This window comes from Carcharodon carcharias, chromosome 8, assembly GCF_017639515.1.
Source record: "Carcharodon carcharias isolate sCarCar2 chromosome 8, sCarCar2.pri, whole genome shotgun sequence".
NCBI lineage: Eukaryota > Metazoa > Chordata > Chondrichthyes > Lamniformes > Lamnidae > Carcharodon > Carcharodon carcharias.
In genome coordinates, this window is record NC_054474.1 from 127,660,843 (window position 1) to 127,680,056 (window position 19,214).

The 19,214-nt window shown below is 42.5% G+C and overlaps 1 protein-coding gene across 11 annotated transcripts in view; it reads left to right on the forward strand.

Moving 5' to 3' along the window:
- The window catches only part of abca2 (ATP-binding cassette, sub-family A (ABC1), member 2), a 592,304-nt gene that overhangs the window by 283,012 nt on the left and 290,078 nt on the right, over window positions 1-19,214 (forward strand). For 10 of the 11 annotated variants that reach the window (XR_005943747.1, XM_041193236.1, XM_041193243.1 and 7 more), the window contains one exon: window positions 14,452-14,634. Coding sequence is in view for 9 of the 11 variants with exons in the window: in XM_041193236.1 (XP_041049170.1) it covers window positions 14,452-14,634 (183 nt within the window). In the remaining 2 variants the exon portion in view is untranslated. Of the gene's footprint in view, window positions 1-14,451; window positions 14,635-19,214 lie in introns of those variants that run through there. The other variant, XM_041193242.1, reaches the window with a different exon arrangement.

Genomic DNA, 19,214 nt, shown 5'->3' on the forward strand with positions numbered 1-19,214 from the left:
GTGCCAATGCTGGGGTGAAGAAAGTTGTGGAGGCCAAAGTCAGAGAATGCAGAGTTCTCAGAGGGTTGTTGGGCTGGAGGATGTTACAGAGATACGGAGAATTGAGGTCACAGAGGGATTTGAACACAAGGATGTGAACTTTAAACTTGAGGCACCCATGGAGCCAGTAGGTCAGTGGAAACACGGGTAATGGGTGAATGGGATTTAGAATAGAGGCAGCAGAAGGTTGAATGAGAGACAGGAGCACAAGTACAACAACTTAAGAACTGTCTTCAGCGGCACCAGCACTTTTTCTGTCTGTGGACAGGACTGAGGTCTCAGCTGGGCCTGGGCAGTCCAAGAACATGTGTTCCTGATCAACATTGCCTTTAGATCTTTTCTAGCCTCAGCAAACAACTCCATGTGTAGTGGGTTGTTCCTTCCAGCATTGTGGAATCTTCCCTTCAATATAAATTAGGGGAGGTTCCAGAGCTCTGGCACTGTTACAGGTCTACTGTCAGGTGAAGCAATGCTGTAGAACTGATCCTCAGCATGTGAAGAAAATTAATTGTAGCTATAATGATAAAATTCCTTCAACTACTTTGCATGGTGAGTGCACCCCTTAATTTGGCTTCAACACGCTGACAGCCTCTAACTAGCCAATTCAATTCACCTGTGGTGAAGTGAATTATCATAAATGAAACATTTTTTTTGATGTATCATTTTTAAAAATTCCATGAAAATGAATGAAAAAAACTGATCAGAGAAAGATTTTAGTATTTATTTTGAACATTTGTTAATTTTGTAAGGAATTTGGGCAGTTAGAATATCTTCCTCCTGTCAAATGTGACTGAACAGGTGGTAGCTTTTCTGCAATTGTGGAGTATATAGATGGTCATTTGTTACCCTGGAAGCTGCCAGCTAGAATGAACTTGATTCCATTCTAATTGCCATTCCTGGCAAGTTCACTGGAATGAGAGTGTATTTTTGTTGCAGTGGTGGCTGTAGTTCTTGGCTCTTTACTTCTATATTTTACTATTGTCAGGAAGAGTTGACTTCACTGAGCTACCCCTGAATCCTCAACAGTTGCAGCTTGCAGCTGTGGGCTTCCTTTGTTCTGCACGAGCTGTCTGTTAATGTTGCTATTCTGTCACAATGAAGTGAGAGCAGCTGTAATTAATTGCACAAACAGATGTTAACAGGTATGATATAGTCGGGATTACGGAGACATGGCTGCAGGGTGACCAGGGATGGGAACTGAACATCCAGGGGTATTCAGTATTTAGGAAGGACAGGCAAAAAGGAAAAGGTGGTGGAGGAGGAAATTAATGCAATAGTGATGGAAGATATTAGCCCCGACGATGTGGAATTTGTATGGGTAGAGCTGAGAAACACTAAGGGGCAAAAAATGTTAGTGGACGTTGTATATAGACCCCCAAACTGTAGTGGTGATGTTGGGAATGGCATTAAACAGGAAATTAGAGATGTGTGTAATAAAGGAACATCTGTAATTATGGGTGACTTTAATATGCATATAGATTGGGCAAATCAAATTAGTAACAATACCGTAGAGGAGGAATTCCTGGAGTGTATATGGGATGTTTTTCTGGACCAATACATTGAGGAACCAACGAGAAAACAGGCCACCCTCAACTGGGTATTGTGTAATGAGAAAGGAAGAATTGGCAATCTAATTGTGTGAGGCCCCTTGGGAATGAGGTACCATAATATGATAGAATTCTTCATCAAGATGGAGAGTGACGTCGTTGATTCTGAGACTTGGGACCTGAATCTTAATAAAGGAAATTACAATGGTATGAGGCGCGAGTTGGCTATGATGGATTGGGAAATGTTACTTAAAGGGATGACGGTGGATAGGCAATGGCAAACATTCAAAGAGCGCATGGGTGAACTGCAACAATTCTTTATTCCTGTCTGGTGCAAAAATAAAACAGGAAAGGTGGCCAAACCATGGCTTACAAGGGAAATTGGAGATAGTATTAGATGCAAGGAAGAGGCATACAAATTGGCCAGAAAAAACAACAGACCTGAGGATTGGGAGCAGTTTAGAATTCAGCAAAGGAGGACCAAGGGATTGATTAAGAAGGGGAAAATAGAGTATGAAAGTAAGCTTACAGGGAACATAAAATTTGATTGTAAAAGTTTCTATAGGTTTGTGAAGAGAAAAGGATTGGTGAAGACAAATTTAGGTCCTTTACAGTCAGAAACAGGGGAATTTATAATGGGGAACACATAAATGGCTGACCAACTAAATACATACTTTGGTTCTGTCTTCACAAAGGAGGACACTAATAACATACCAGAAATGTTGGGAAACACAGGGTTTAGAGAGGGAGGAGCTGAAAGAAATCAGTATTAGTAGGGAAATGATGTTGGAGAAATTGATGGGATTGAAGGCCGATAAATCCCTGGGGCCTGCTAATCTACATCTCAGAGTACGTAAGGAAGTGGCCCCAGAAATAGTGGATGCATTGGTGGTCATCTTCCGTGATTCTATGGACTCTGGAACAGTTCCTACAGATTGGAGGGTAGCTAATGTAACCCCACTATTTAAAAAGGGATGCAGAGAGAAAGCAGGGAATTATTGATCAGTCAGCCTGACGTTGGTAGTGGGGAACATTCTAGAGTCCATTATAAAAGATTTAATAGCTGAGCATGTGGAAAACAGTGGCAGAATCGGACAGAGTCAGCATGGATTTATGAAAGGGAAATCATGCTTGACAAATCTACTGGAATTTTTCGAGGATGTAACTAGTAGAGTTGATGAGCGGGAGCCAGTGGATGTGGTTTATTTGGACGTTCAGAAGGCTTTCGACAAAGTCTCACATAAGAGATTGGTGTGTAAAATTAAAGCGCATGGAATTGGGGGTAGTGTATTGAGATGGATAGAAAACTGGTTGGCAGACAGGAAACAAAGAGTAGGAATAAATGGGTCTTTTTCCGAATGGCAGGCAGTAACCAGTGGGGTACGGCAGGGATCGGTGCTGGGACCCCAGTTATTCACAATATATATTAATGATTTAGATGAGGGAATTAAATGTAATATCTGCAAATTTGCAGATGACACAAAGCTGGCTGGGAGGGTGAGCTGTGAGAGGGATGCAGAGATGCTTCAGTGTGATTTGGACAAGCTGAGTGAGTGGGCAAATGCATGGCAAATGCAGCATAATGTGGATAAATGTGAGGTTATCCATTTTGGTAGCAAAAACAGGAAGGCAGTCGCTGAAGGTAAGCATTGAGATGCAGCAGGCGGTAAAGAAGGCATATGGTATGTTGGCTTTCATAGCCAGAGGATTCAAGTGCAGGAACAGGGATGTCTTGCTGCAATTGTACAGGCCCTTGGTGAGACCACACCTGGAATATTATGTGCAGTTTTGATCTCCTTATCTGAGGAAGGAAGCGACTGCCTTCCTGTTTTTGCTACCAAAATGGATAACCTCACATTTATCCACATTATGCTGCATCTGCCATGCATTTGCCCATTCACTCAGCTTGTCCAAATCACACTGAAGCATCTCTGCATCCCTCTCACAGCTCACCCTCCCAGCCAGCTTTGTGTCATCTGCAAATTTGCAGATATTACATTTAATTCCCTCATCTAAATCATTAATATATATTGTGAATAACTGGGGTCCCAGCACCGATCCCTGCCGTACCCCACTGGTTACTGCCTGCCATTCGGAAAAAGACCCATTTATTCCTACTCTTCGTTTCCTGTCTGCCAACCAATTTTCTATCCATCTCAATACACTACCCCCAATTCCATGCGCTTTAATTTTACACGCCAATCTCTTATGTGAGACTTTGTCGAAAGCCTTCTGAAAGTCCAAATAAACCACATCCACTTGCTACAGAGGGAGTGCAGCGAAGGTTTACCCTGCTGATTCCTGGGATGGCAGGACTGACATATGAGGAGAGATTGAGTTGATTAGGATTATATTTGCTGGAGTTCAGAAGAATGAGGGAGGATCTCATAGAAACCGATAAAATTCTAACAGGACTAGATGCAGGAAGGATGTTCCTGATGGTGGGGGAGTGCAGAACCAGGGGTCACAGTCTGAGGATATGGGGTAGACTATTTAGGACTGAGATGAGGAGAAATTTCTTCACCTAGAGAGTGATGAGCCTGTGGAATTCATTACCACAGAAAGTAGTTGAGTCCAAATCATTGTATGCTTTCAAGAAGGAGTTAGATATAGCTTTTGAGGTGAAAGGGATCAAAGGATATGGGGAGAAAGTGGGAGCAGGCTTTTGAGTTGGATCATCAGCCATGATCATAATGAATGGCAGAGCAGGCTCGAAGGGCCGAATAGTCCACACCTGCTCCTAGTTTCTATGTTAGGGCATTATTCTTAAGTATATATAAGAACCACTTTTCACCTGTGTGGGTGGAGGAACAGAGAGTCTATATCTGTGTTCTCTGGGTTACGTGAATAAACCTGTGTTAAGGAAAGACTGGCTCCAGATTCCTCCTTTGCTCAGTGAATGAGTAGCCAGTTATTACAATGTCTGGTTGAACCATCCTAGGTAAATGTATAGGCTTGTGAGCCATTCAGAATAGAGGTTTGACCATTTATCTGTGCTGAATTTGCTGATCTCCGCTGAAATGACAATGGGGTTGCTACAGGTAACAGTACTGCAGAGACAAAGTCCCATCTTTGCATTTAGGACATCCTCCATGCTGTTGTGCGGCACTATCATTGTGCTGAGTTGGATAGATTCAGATCATATCCAGCAGCTCAAAACTCTGCATCCATGAGTTGCTGTGTTCCATCACCAGCAGCACAGTTGCATTCCACCACAATTTGTATCCTTGTGGCCTGGCATATCCCTCACTCAAATACTATCAAGCCAAGGGACTAACCTTGATTATATAAGATGTGTTGGAGAGCATTCTAGGAGCACTACCAGTAACACCTAAAACTAACGTACCAACCTAGTGAAATTGCAACACAGGACATAGATGCATACTAAACAGTGGAAGCAGCATGTATAGATGGAGTTACAGCTCTGCAGTTCTGCCATATAGAGTCATGAATGGTGGCAGATCATTAAACAACTAATGGGATGAGGAGAGTTCATAAACATTTCCATCCTGAATAATGGAGGATATCAGCATGTCAGTGTAAAAGGAAAGATTGAAGAATTTACAACTATCTTCAGCCAGAAGTGTCGAGTGGATGTCTGAGACAACTGGTCTGTTCCTCACTTCCTGTAGAACTGGCTCATGTTTAGCTATTGGAATGAATGGATAAAAACTAGACAAACAACAGTATTCTTTTGTGTGCCTTCTAATTATTTGTAATTACAGCTTTCAATTTGAATTATAATTAATGGTGGTCTCTGTTTCTTGGTTAACTTTGCGGAGGCATTTACAAGAATAAAAATGATGCAAAATGATGACCATTTTGAAGGATGGACATTGTGAAACTGCATGTCATGGCCTGGTCTCTTTAATGTCCTAAAGCAGCCTCTCAAACCTTCCATTCCCCAGTAAGAACATGCCCAATTTAGATAATCACTTTTTAACAGTCCAATTCCTCCACCCTCTCAGTCATCCTGGTTCCTCTCCTCTATGTCCTTTCAGTAGCTGTAATATCCTTTTTGTTCGATAGCAATCAGTCCTAACAGCAATCAAACTATCCATTTATGAATCGGCAGGATCGACTCGTTACTTTGGATCAATGTTGATTTTTAATAAATCCCAGTCGATCCCAGCATCTGATCTGCTTCACTTGCAGTTGACAAGCATTGTTGTAACAGCTTCAATTTATTGTCATTCAGGCCCCTGCACAATCTCTGTCATTTTGCATACGCATTATTATCTTTCACATTATCTAAGTGAAAATCCCTTCCTGGATTTTCTTCCAAATGTGAAGCATGTTGCATTTCTCTTCAATGCATTTCATCTGGTACTTGTCTACCCGATTGCCAATTAGGCTGTAACTTATCCTGTTCAGTTTTGCCGTCTACCCACTTCATTAGTATCATCTACAATTTTAACAACTGTGCTTATGCCTCCTAACCCCAGATAACTTATGAAGATGGGCGACATTACAACTCGCTCAAAATCCATTCCTATGCACAGTGTTAAAATTGGTCCTGATATTTGAATATCAGCTGCAACAGCTTTCATTTCTATAGTGCCTTCAACATAATAACACGACCCAAGGCATTTCACAGGTCTATTATCAAAGAAGATTTGACATCAAGCACATAAGGAGATATTCAAACAGATGATCAAATGTTTGATCAAAGGAATGAGTTTGAGGTGTATCTTAACTGAGGTAGAGTGGAGGAGACGTTTAGCAAGGAAATTCAAGTGCTTAGGGCTAGGCAACTAAAGGCATGGCCACTAATAGCGGAATGGTGAAAATTATGTTTATGTTGGAGCCCACAATTGGAGGAGCACAGAGATTTCTGGCTGGAAGAGGTTATAGAAATGTGGAGAGATGAGGCCATCGAGAGATTTGAAAATAAAGATGAGAATTTTAAAACCCAGAGTTTGCTGAACTCGCAGCCAGTGTAGGTTAGTGAGCACAGGGGTGATGGGTGAACGGGACTTGCATGTGAGTTTGGATATGGGCAGAAATGCTTTGGTTTAAGTTCATGTTTATGGAGCGTATAGGGTGGGAGGGAGGCCAGCTAGGAGAACATTGGAATAGTCAAGTCTTGAAGTCACACCCACTGCCTTATCCTGATCAACCTCCCTAGTCACACCCTCAAAACAAAACACTAAGTTTGATTGAAATGACTTCTTCTTTGTGATAAAAGCAAAAAACTGCGGATGCTGGAAATGCAAAACTAAAATAAAAATACCTGGAAAAACTCAGCAGGTCCGGCAGCATCTGTGGAGAGGAACACAGTTAACGTTTCGAGTCCGTATGCCTCTTCAACAGAACTAAGTAATAATCAAAAGAGGTGAAATATAAGCTGGTTTAAGATGGGGTGGGACAGTTAGAGCTGGATAGAGGGCCAGTGATAGGTGGAGATAGCCAAAAGATGTCACAGACAAAAGGACAAAGAGGTGTTGAAGGTGGTGATATTATCTAAGGAATGTGCTAATTAAGGGTAGAAAGCAGGGCAAGCAAGGTACAGATAGCCCTGGGGGTGGGGTGAAGGGAAGAGATTGAAATAGGCTAAAAGGTAGAGATAAAACAATGGATGGAAATACATTTAAAAATAATGGAAATAGGCGGGAAAAGAAAAATCTATATAAATTATTGGGAAAAAAAGGGGGGCTCGGAAAGGGGATGAGGGTGGAGGAGAGAGATCATGATCTAAAGTTGTTGAACTCAATATTGAGTCCGGAAAGCTGTAAAGTGCCTAGTCTGAAGATGAGGTGCTGTTCCTCCAGTTTGCGTTGAGCTTCATTGGAACAATGCAGCAGGCCAAAGACGGACATGTGGGCGTGAGAGCAGGGTGGAGTGTTGAAATGGCAAGCAACAGGGAGGTCTGGGTCATGCTTGCAGACAGACCGGAGGTGTTCCGCAAAGTGGTCACCCAGTCTACGTTTGGTCTCTCCAATGTAGAGGAGATCGCATTGGGTGCAACGAATGCAGTAGACTAAATTGAGGGAAGTGCAAGTGAAATGCTGCTTCACTTGAAAGGAGTGTTTGGGCCCTTGGACAGTGAGGAGAGGGGAAGTAAAGGGGCAGGTGTTGCACCTTTTGCGGTTGCATGGGAAGGTGCCGTGGGAGGGGGTTGAGGTGTAGGGGGTGATGGAGGAGTGGACCAGTGTGTCCCGGAGGGAACGATCCCTGCGGAATGCCGCCGTGGGGTGGTGAAGGGAAGATGTGTTGGTGGTGGCATCATGCTGGAGTTAGCAGAAATGGCGGAGGAAGATCCTTTGAATGCGGAGGCTGGTGGGGGGATAAGTGAGGTGATAAGTCCTCTTTGTGAACCTGTTTTGACCATCGTCCACTTGGTCACCAATTGCCACTATGAAAGCACTGCAGGGTCAGGTTGACAATGGCTTTGATCAGGCTCAGTGTTCATGTAAAATGGAGCTAGGTGTGATAGTATTTATCTGCTTGACTTGTCCACACTGAAAATGATGGCACCAGAGGGGCAGCAGCAGTTAATTTTACATTTCAAGTTCATCATTAATTTACATTTGCAGTGGCAAGGCAATTCTGCATTTGGTTGTTAAGCTGTTTGACACCTTAGCACTTAAACATAATACTCCACTGCTCGTTTCTAATTTACGGCCAGTGGTAAGTTAATATAACCTTTCAGGTAATTACGAAAATAAATCAGCTTAACAAGAAGTGAACCATTTTGACTTTTCGTGAGTCTGAATTTATCTTTGCTGAGAATGGGAGGAAAATTGAACGAACCTTTTAAGGACCCTGAGTTTGTTACTGAGGTAAAATTTGAAAGAGGCTGCTAATAGGGATCAAATTCACGCAGCAACTGAAATAGCCAGTGTCACGAAATCATACCATGGTTTTTCATTGGTATATTGAGTCTGTGGAATGGGAGTTTTACCAGCCCTTCCAATAATGATATTAATCATGAGTATTCCTTCAGACAAAAAAAAAGAAGAGTGGTAGCAGCACCAAATTGCTGTAAGTGCATCAGCCTTTCACACCTGGAGTCTGGGTTAGAGTTCAGACAGGTGGAGAAATCCTGCTCCTTGTCTGCTGCCTATAAGGATCCCACATAAAATTAGTTTGGACTGTCATGATGCAATTCTGACTGGTGCTGGGCTAACAGCAAAAATAACCACCTAATTTGGCCCTGAGTGACCAATATCAAAGGATGACTGGTGAGGGGAATGGCAAAAATTCTCCACCGCACTGTCCTGAAGTGGAAGCCAAGGCATACTGTTGTGGCAAAGTTGAACTCAACTTTACTTTGTAACTAACTCTTCTATACCAATGCTGAGTGTTTGAAAGGTTAACATAGAGGAGGTTTGTCAACTGTGGCTGGATGTACCTCTGGAGGTATCATTGCATGGTCTTCTGCCTCCAATCATCCCACTCAGTTGAGCAGCACAGAAGCAACTAATAATAAACAAAAGTGTTCAAAGAAAATAAAAATAAAAACGTAATTGTTTAATTTGCCCAGAGGAGTGTCCTGGAGACTTAATTGCTGAAGAGTTAAGCATTATTCTGGAGGGTTGGCAGCCTAAGCATAGAGGCATCTTTGCTCCATATCTAATTACTGCACATGATTTGAGAATATATGATGCTAACACGGAGTGCTTGGAATTAGCAAATGTTCCAGTCCCAGCCCCAATATCCCATAACTTGATGAGAACCGAGTTCTTGCAAAAGAAATAGCACCTATCCCTCACATTCCAGATGTCACGGTTTGTTTAGAGGGGAATTTGTCAAAGATCAATATGAAAGAAAGATGGCCACACATTTCCTAATGAGCTGGAGCTGGAAATTAGCAGGCGGTTCCATTCAGTTAATTGATGCACAGACATGAGGAATGAGGAATACTGGCTCTAACTCTTTATGGGAAGGCATATGTTCATATTACTGAAGGATTATTTGTTATTGTGTGTTGGATGTAGTTGTTCAGAAATGTTGATGCAAGCCTCTCATTGGCAATGAGAAAAAAGATAATTTTGTTTTCATTTTATTGATTTTATGTTTGACAATTGCAATAATTTTTCCTCATCACGATAATAATTGAATACAAGGAAATAAAACATGCTGTGTATGAAATGAGTCTGTTTTGTTTTTATTAAACATGCCAATTCAAACTCAAACACTTTTCTTTAAAACAAACTTTTTGACCAGTTCCAAGCGATGATGGCATGAAGGTCTGTGTGCTCCATTTTTGCACAGGAGCAAACTCCTGATCTTAAATGTGCCAGCCAGTAACCAAAAGCCCTGTACTTCCCCAAAGGAAGCAAGGGTAAAATACAGATTGGTCATTTTATTAATGGAATATTAACAACACTGTACCAACCAATGAGTTGGAGGCAGTGCGGGACTTCGAATAGGATCTACAGCAAAGAGTTTATTTTACTACAAGCAAAGTTGTTACGTAATGCAAATTATGTGGATGAATGCCAGCACAGGCACAATAGGCTGAATGGCCTCTTTCCATGCTGTACCCTTCTACGATTCTATGAAAATCAATCCCAGTCCCTTATAGCAGTGTAACCTCCAGGGGAGATTGACATCAGAGTTACCCAATCATTTCCACTTCAGCTGGGAATATTCTTGTCACTTAATGCAGCCTGCTAATATATCCTTGTGTCCTTATGAGAGAAAGTTTTGTGAGGCTCTGCTGCCTAATGCAAGCATGGATTTGAGCTCTGGCTATAAAACTCTAACCCCCAACCTCTGAACCACTTTTGTCTTGAGCAAGGCTTTGTATTTGCCACAGATCCACGTAAAATTTACTTTGTTGTATTAATAAAGTCTTGCCTTTTGATCCCTGGAGCTAGGAATGGCCCTGCCCTGCCCTCTAGCACCAATAGTTGTCTCTTATTGGCTGGCAGGATGAAGGAACTGGCAGAGTCACAGCTGTAAGGACATCCCATAGTCAGGCAGATAGTGGTTGGAATCCAGAGATGTTGAGCAGCAGGTCAGTGAAGGAGAGGTAGGCCTCAGTTGCTTCCCCAACCCCATGAATACCGTTGTCCAAAGATGTCCAATGAGTTAATAAAAACAAAATACTGTGGATGCTGGAAATCTGAAATAAAAACAGAAAATGGCAGAAAAACTCAGCAGGTCTGGCAGCATCTGTGGAGAGAGAAACAGAGTGACTCTTCTTCATAGGGACTCAAAACGTTAACTCTATTTCTGCCTCCACAAATGCTACCAGACCTGCTGAACTTTTCCAGCATTTTCTGTTTTTACTTCCAATGAGTTAATATTGGCTTTTTCAAACTTAACTCCCATTTTAAAGAAGGTGAGTTACATTATTCGCAATATGAGAAATAGAATTAATGCTTCAGGTCAATGGCCTTTCATCAAAATTGGAAGACGCCAGCGACAAGCAACGTTTCAGCAAGTATAGGGATGAGGAGAAGGGGCATTTGAGACCGTGGGAGTGGAGGCAGTGTGGGCAGGTGTTTGATGTGCAATTTCCTATTGGTACACTCTCTGGCTCTGTACTTGTTTAAAAGCTGCTCCTCTCTAAAATCTTCCAGTTCAGGTGAAAGGTTTCTGATGGACATTTTCCTTGAACACTCTGGGGTTTTAACTCTGAGGCGTGTGTGGTTTTCTTTTACATGGGATTCTGAGTCCAGAAGCCAGGCTTTGCTGTCTGTTGGGTGAGGAAGCCTTGGGAAAAAGGCCCCAGCCTAATTGCAGATAAGTTTATTGGTTGTTGAGTGGAGGGTTAATGAGTACAAGCAATGTGGGGAGGGGTCAGGGGAGAGCTGAAGAAAATGGGGTAGATCGAGGCTTGGCGAGAGTGGGGGCTGAATCATCTCAAAGGGGGGAGGGGGTGCCCAATGATTCTGGGAAGGATGGGGGTGGGAGGAGGCAGTGGAGGGGGGAGGTAATTGCAGGGCATTCGAGAGTGGTACAGGGAGTGAGATTGAAAATATGAGAGGGGGAACGGGTTGCTTACAAGGTTAGTTTGTTGGGCTTGGAGGAAGCACTTATGTTTCTCCTGATCCTATAAAGTGCTGTAAAGGCACTTATCCACCCCTCCTCACAGGTTTTACCTGACCAATTTCCTAAGTCAGTGGGGGAACCCATCCAACATGAATTAAACATAAATGAAGGCACGCAGCTTCCTTAAAATATTTCAACAACAGACCTCCTGCCTGGGATTGGATTGGTTTGTCTGCCTCTCATTCCACCTCCGTTAGAACTGGAAGTGAATGGGTTGGGTTCCTGTTTCAGACTTTTTTCAGCTTTACTTCCCATTGGACCCAAACTCACTCATTTTTGTGGTTAAAATTACGCCCATTGTATCAGGATATCGATGGTGATATACCTGCTTGCTTTCTTCATTTCTTGTTTTTCCAGCGCACATTGAATGAATTATTTTGCTAAAATCCAACATTGCCACCAGTATTTTGCCTGATTGCAACCAGTGCAACAGGCCTAGTTTGAATGTAACTACCATAGAAAAGTTACAGCACATAGAGGCCATTCAGCCTGGTCTATAGCCTTGCAATGGGAAGGTTGTGTCTTACTAATTTAATCAAATTTTTGAAGAGGTAACTAGGAGGATTGATGTAGGTAGTGTGGTGGATGTTGTCTACATGGATTTTAGTAAGGCATTTGACAAGGTCCCATATGGCAGACTGGTTGGAAAAGTAAAAGCCCATGGGATACAGGGGAATGTAGTGTGTTGGATTCAAAATTGGCTCAGCGACAGGAAACAAAGGGTAATGGTTGATGGATGTTTTTGCAAATGGAAAATGATTTCCAGTGATGTTCCACAGGGCTCAGTGTTGGGACTCTTGCTGTTTGTTGTACATATTAATGATTTGGATTTAAATATGGGTAGCATGATTGGAAAATTTGCAGATGACACAAAAATTAACTGTGTAGTTGATTGTGAAGAGGATTGTTGAACCATGCTGACTATCCCTGATTAATCCATTCCTTTCTAAGTGCCAGTTTATCCTGTGTCTCAGAATTGATTCTAATAATTTGCCCACTACCAATGTCAGACTGACCGGCCAATAATTTTCTGGCCTATCCTTCACACCCTTTTTAAATAATGGTACAACATACACAGACCTCCAATCCTCTGGTACCTCACCCGTATCTAGTGAGGGTTGGAAAATGATCTTCAGAGCATATGCTATTTCCTCCCTGGCTTCCTTTAACAGCCTGGGATACAATCCTTCCAGCCCTGGTGATTTATCCACCTTCAAGGATGACAGTCCCTCCAGTTCTTTCTCTCTCATTATGCTTATTGTATCTAATATTTCACACTTTTCCTCTTTAGCTAGAATGTCTGCATCATCCCTCACCTTACTAAAGACAGAGGCACACTGTTTATTGAGAAACCTGCCCACATCTTCTATATCCACACATATGTAGCCTTGTTCATGCCTAATAGGCCCTGGCCTTTCCTTAGTTATATCTTGCTCTTAATGTTCTGATAAAACATCTTTGGGTTTTCTTTGATTTTACCTGCCAATATATTTTCATATCCTTTCTTTGCTTTCTCAATTTAGTTAACTCCTAACCAAGTCGTCTTTGCCTCAATTTTTTAAACTCTTCTGTTCAGTAGATTCATACTGATCACCAAGAACCAACATTTATTGATTTTTGTGTAATTGTGCCAATGTTGCACATGAAGCTTAACTAATGATGGGCTGAATGGCCTGTTCTGCTGTAACAATTCTGTGATTCTGTGACAAATGAGGCGTTAGTGTTACTTAAACTTGATGGGCAAACAACAGACCAATGACTTACATCTTAATGATTTCCTGAAGGTTTTTTTTCCTGTCATTCACAATTTACTGCTTTTATTCTCAATATAATCAGCTCTTGTTGGCATCCTGATGAATGTTGCAGTTAAAACGGCAGTTTTCAGAATGAACCCACAAAAAAGAGTAGGTGGGAAACCATGTCCAGAGCTTGGTTTTGATCCCTTTCTTTCTTTCCTTCTAAATGACAGATATATTGGTAGTAATAATCAGATATTTAAATGCTTTGGAGGGGGAGCGTGTGCAATGTGTCCTTTTGAGCCCTCTGGGAAAGTTTACGTCTTCCTAGAATGTAGGATGATCAGAACCATGCTTGTAGTAATTCAGCATAAATTAATGCTGAGTGATGATCTTACTCTAAGAGGATGCAGGAGTGGTTGGCGTAGGAAACAAAAAGCAATTCATAACAAAAACAGAAGTACCTGGAAAAACTCAGCAGGTCTGGCAGCATCGGCGGAGAAGAAAAGAGTTGACGTTTCGAGTCCTCATGACCCTTCGACAGATCTGTCGAAGGGTCATGAGGACTCGAAACGTCAACTCTTTTCTTCTCCGCCGATGCTGCCAGACCTGCTGAGTTTTTCCAGGTACTTCTGTTTTTGTTTTGGATTTCCAGCATCCGCAGTTTTTTTGTTTTTATTTTTAAAAAGCAATTCATGTTGGTTTAGCAAACATTAAAGATCTAAGGTCAGTGGCGGGGAGTGGTGAAGACTCGCTTTTGAGGTCGAGCAGAGGTAGTAGTCTTGTATTTAACATGTTCCTGATCTTGTGTGGCACTGTGCAGCAAAGATGATGACCATTTGGCCCATCCTGTTTGTGCTGTTTTAGCTCTTTAAGTTCAAGAATCCCCCTAGTCCCCATACCTGGCACAGTGTACAAAACCCTGCTCCAAAATATATAATACCTGTAGCGCTAACATAATTTTGAGTTCTGATCCAGGAAAGAATAATGAGTAACTTTCAATTTCCTGCCATTTATGTCAAGATTTTTTTTCTCACTTCCAAAATGTTGCTAATGCTTATGTGGGGAAATCAGACTCAAGGGACTGCGTGATGCATTTATTGAGAGAAAGATTTGTGTTTCAGGAGCATCTACTGGGAGGCTGGAGGAAGCTGGAAGGAGGACTGATTCATAAGGCACTGAGTGACCCAGAAAAAGTGACGCACAGACAGATGCTTGTCCAGTTGTTGGCTCAGGCTCTTGGTCTGGCAGGATCCAGTAATGCCACAGACAACTATGATCCAGAGGCGCTTGTTGGAGAGATGGAGGTAATGGAAGGATGGTTCAATGATTTGGTTTCCATGTGTTTAAAAAAAATATCATTTTCTAGGAGTTAATTTACAAACTGAATATCATAGCAGATCCCACCTGGGGCTTTCATTGGGAACTGAAAGCATTATGGATTATATTACCTCTCTGAAAATGAGAAAGGTATGATAGCCTATAATAATTACAGGAATGTATGGAACCAAGTGTATTGGGGGACTAATCTGCATTATTTTCAATGGAGTAAAGGAAGTGACTTGATAAGTCACAATTTCTATAAAATTCCACACTTAACCTTGACAGAGCAGTTTGCTATCTCAGGACTCTAATTTACATAGAAAGACTTGGGAGGCAGTAAAATGTTGGGAATCGGAGCAATAATAAATCACTGCTCTAATTACAGAGCCATACATCAACTATTTTCTTTAAGCCAAGTGGTTTCTTGATGACAGGAGGCTTAATTCTATTGATCAATCATGCCAAGAGGTTTATTGTGGTTTACTTAGCTGTCACAGCACTAGATTTTTAATTCATCTCAAATCTCCTAATCTTCATTTGACCCTTTTTCCCATCCCCGCCCCTCCATTATCTCAGAATGCAAAGTATGAGTTTGAAATTCTTTAGGTAATTCCCTCCTCCAGTGAATTTTGATGGCCAAGGGGAGATGAGTTTGGGTGCATACAGGGAGTTGAATCCCCAAAAATGATACTGGGTCAGGACCCCCAACAACATCTCACCCGGAGTGGATTGAAAGTGAATGGGGAAACTCCTGTGCAGCTGTCGGTAAGGCTTTTAAATATTATAATAGGTAAATAAGTCTTATTTTAATTCTGCATTCTGGCTTCAATAGCCAGCAGACCTATTTCCTGACCCGTTAAAAACACGCCAGCATCACTGAGATGAGTGCGCAATGCAGAGATCTTCTGTGAAACTGACAGGTTGGGAAACCTTTGATCAGTGAAACTGAAGAGCTCCACCTGTGGCCAGGTGAGAGGCTGCTGTTTAAAGCACTCCTTCCCAGAGAGTGCTTTCATTGCTTGACAGGTGTTTGCCAACTTCTTGGAAAGTACTTCACCTGTCTAGCACTTCACTCACCTTCAGCTACATTTCCCTGCTTCTACGGCATGGGAGCAATGTATGCAGTTCCACCTTCCACCTCTTCTGTGGGGATAGATGGGAAGCAACACCAGCACCTGCTACCTTCTCCGCAGCCCCTCTCCACAAGGCAGGGGGGATAGACCCAGTGATCCAGCTGGAAGGCGGTGAGACCCCCAACAGAGAATCAACTCTCAATATGTCTTTTTTTTCCTTTATTCTTTCATGGGATGTGAGCTTCGCTGGCAAGGCCAGCATTTGTTGCCCATTCCTATGACCCTTGAACTGAGTGCTATTTCAGAGGCTAGTTAAGAGTCAGTCACTTTACTGCGGATCTGGAGTCGCATATAGCCCAAACCAGATAAGGATGGCAGTTTCCTTCCTTAAAGGACATCAGTGAACAATAATAATCAACTATATATATAAAACAACAATAATCGACTATAGTTTCACGGTCACCATCACTGATGCTATCTTCCAGTTCTATATTTTATTAATTGCCAGGGTGGGATTTGAACACATGTCTCCAGGGCATTTGCCTAATCCTCTGTAGTACTAGTTCAGTGACATTGCCATTACATCACCATCTCCCACTGAGCGAAAGATGCCTCAGGTAATTTGGCTGCTCACGGCAGGTCACTGCTGATATTTCAGCTTTCTGGAACAAGACCTGTCCAGTAGAGCAGGTGGGTAGGTATTGCCAGTGACTGTCAAGTTGCCTGTTACTGGAGGGCCATGCCCCTCACCGGACTCTGCCTTTCCCTGAGATTTTGTGCTCACTTCCTCTGCAAGAAGAGAATGCAGAGAGGTGTGAGTGTTCAAAGTGGCTTGTGAGGAGAGAAGGGCAACGTTTGTGGAGAGCAATTGTGAAGCACGATTGTGAGAAAACAATAGGTTAAGGGTGCGTGTGAGTGTTGGCTCTTCAGATGGAGATGTAAGGTGCTAGGGGAGAGAGGAACGAGTGGAGCTGCAAGGTGTGTTGACCCAAGGTGTGCAGTGCAGGAGGATGCTGGGAAAGTCAGAATGCAGAGCTTGGCATCTGAAAGAGTTATGCCACTCACCTGTCATGGCCTCCCGAGGCCCTGGATTCTCTTGGTACACTTTTTCCAGGTAGGAGGGTGCTGATTTCCTCGGCCGCTTCTATCCACGCTTGCTTGGTCGGCTCTCCTCTTCCTCCCATACTTGGAAGAGCTCATTTCTCTGCACCTCCTCAGAGCCTGCAGCAGGACCTCCGAGGGGACCAGGGGAGCAGCCTTCCCGGTTCTTCTCTTCATTCCTTTGGGTACTGCAGCCTCTAAAGTTTAAGTGCTGGTGACCCCTTGTAACCTATGCCATTGTCCCTTTAATTAGAAAACCTCCTGTCGAAACATTTAGAGTTGATCGCAGTCAGTCTCCTTGGTTGGTCGGGAAATCTAGAAGCGGGATGCTAATACCATGCTTCCGTTAAAGAGCCACAGCAAAGCCTGCTGGGGATTTCATTGGGTTCCTGATCTGGTAATGGCCCTGCTATATGTGCTCAAAATTACACCCAACGCCTTGGAACTCTTTTGCAGGGGGAAGTGCATGGTGAACAATGACTAAGCTGCTTGACAGCGCAAAACTGAATATGTGGTTGAAAAGATGGATGAAAAGATGGACTTTTAGAAATCTCTTAAAAACAACAAGATAGAGAGGGTGGTGCTGAGCAATAACCTGGAGTGAGGGGAGTGGAGTGTACACTGATTTGTTTAGCTGGAGTTTGCCCATATAGGGTGTGGTGAGTCTGTGGAGCAACTTGAAAATGGGGCACAGATGTTGGTTGATCTCTGAACCACAGGGAGGTGGTGGAGATGGGTAGAGATGGGAGCATCAGATATGTTAACAGGTACATGGGTATTTCTGTACGTGGGGTTAATGGGTGTGGGGGACTCTGGCCCGAATTTTCATGGAGTCATGGAAACTTCAGAGGCTTCAAACTGGTAGACAGGACCTGGACCTGGAAATCCTGCCCCCACTTCTGACATCCCATTTTTGTCAGTAGTGGAAAGAGATAGGGTATGATTCACACATGATGGAAACCTGAACTCAGCAGGGCCATTGGATCTCAGTGCTGAGTTCAAACAATCCCATTTTTGTTATAGCAAGGACTTTCCTCGCATTGTGGGAGTTACAAATTTTTAGAGTAGTTGTAAATGCGCTTGAAGGGTAGATGGGATCTGTAGAACTGTCAAGCTGTAAAGTTATCTATATACCCATCCCATTAACAAAGAATGTTTCACTGCCTGTGTCAGTGAGAGTTAAAAAAACTCAAACCATGAAGCTATTTGAATCCCCTGCCCTTGATTTTTTTAAGAATAGGCTGCCTGTGTCAGTGAGAGTTGAAAAAAAAATCTATCCTAACAGCTACATGTTGACATTACATCAAGGGATCTAATAATATGTCATCCTCAATGCTTGGCTGCGTTCCATAACTTATAATTATCTCAGGGGATGCTAAGTTCACTGTTTGATTGAAAGCTCAGAGAGGTTATTAAAGGAATGGCCATCTTTGATGCAGAGTTTTGAATACAAGTCTGTTTTTACACAGGATCAAGTACTTTAGGGGATTTAAATATTTTGAATGGGCTTTCATGAATGGCGTGTTTTACTATTGTTATAGATGTTAAGGACATTATTCTATTTCATCTTAACATGGCTCTTAAGGTCTGTACATGGTGGATATTGGGTGAGTTTGAGGTTGGAGCAACCCTACCATTTCTTTATCAGTTAGTTAATAACCTTGCTGCAGCTAATAAATTGTTATCAACACTAATGAGCCTCACTACCATTGATAAACTTTACCAATACTAATAAATTTTATTCATACTAATGAAACCCACAATACGTAATACACATTATTAGTAGTAGTAAACCTTACTTTAAAAAAAGGAAATAAGACTCACCAGTTTATTCCCTAGTTTAGGTAAGATAAATAGGAAATCCCCACCAGCCAGTAACTTACCTGCTTCCCTGTGATGCCACACCTCTCTTTTTCTTTCCAAGCAGGGGCTCTGAACCCATAGACTGGCTCCTGGTGGAATAGCTGCTTTCTGCCCTGTTGTGTTCTCGCTCCTTCCTGCCACTCTCGCGGTGAATTCTCACTGTCTCCTGTTGTGCTTTATGCCATGCTGTTTTCTTGCTGCCCCCTGCCTCTCTCTCTCTCTCTCTCCATGTTTCTCTTTTCTCCATTAAGATATTCTTTAAAACTTACTACTTTGACTAAGCTTGTGGTCATCTGCATTTATATCCCTTTATGTTGCTCAGGGTCAAATTTTGTTTGGTAACACTTTTGCCAAGTATCTTGGGACATTTTAACTTTGGTACCCGGCACTATATAAATACAAGTTGTTATTTGTTAGCTCACGAATCTCAACTACCACCACTTGTTGCCTGTGTCAGACCATTGTTTGACCCTTGGTGTGCTCAGTGAATGAGAGTCAGTTTAACAAAACAGGTGTCAATATCTGGA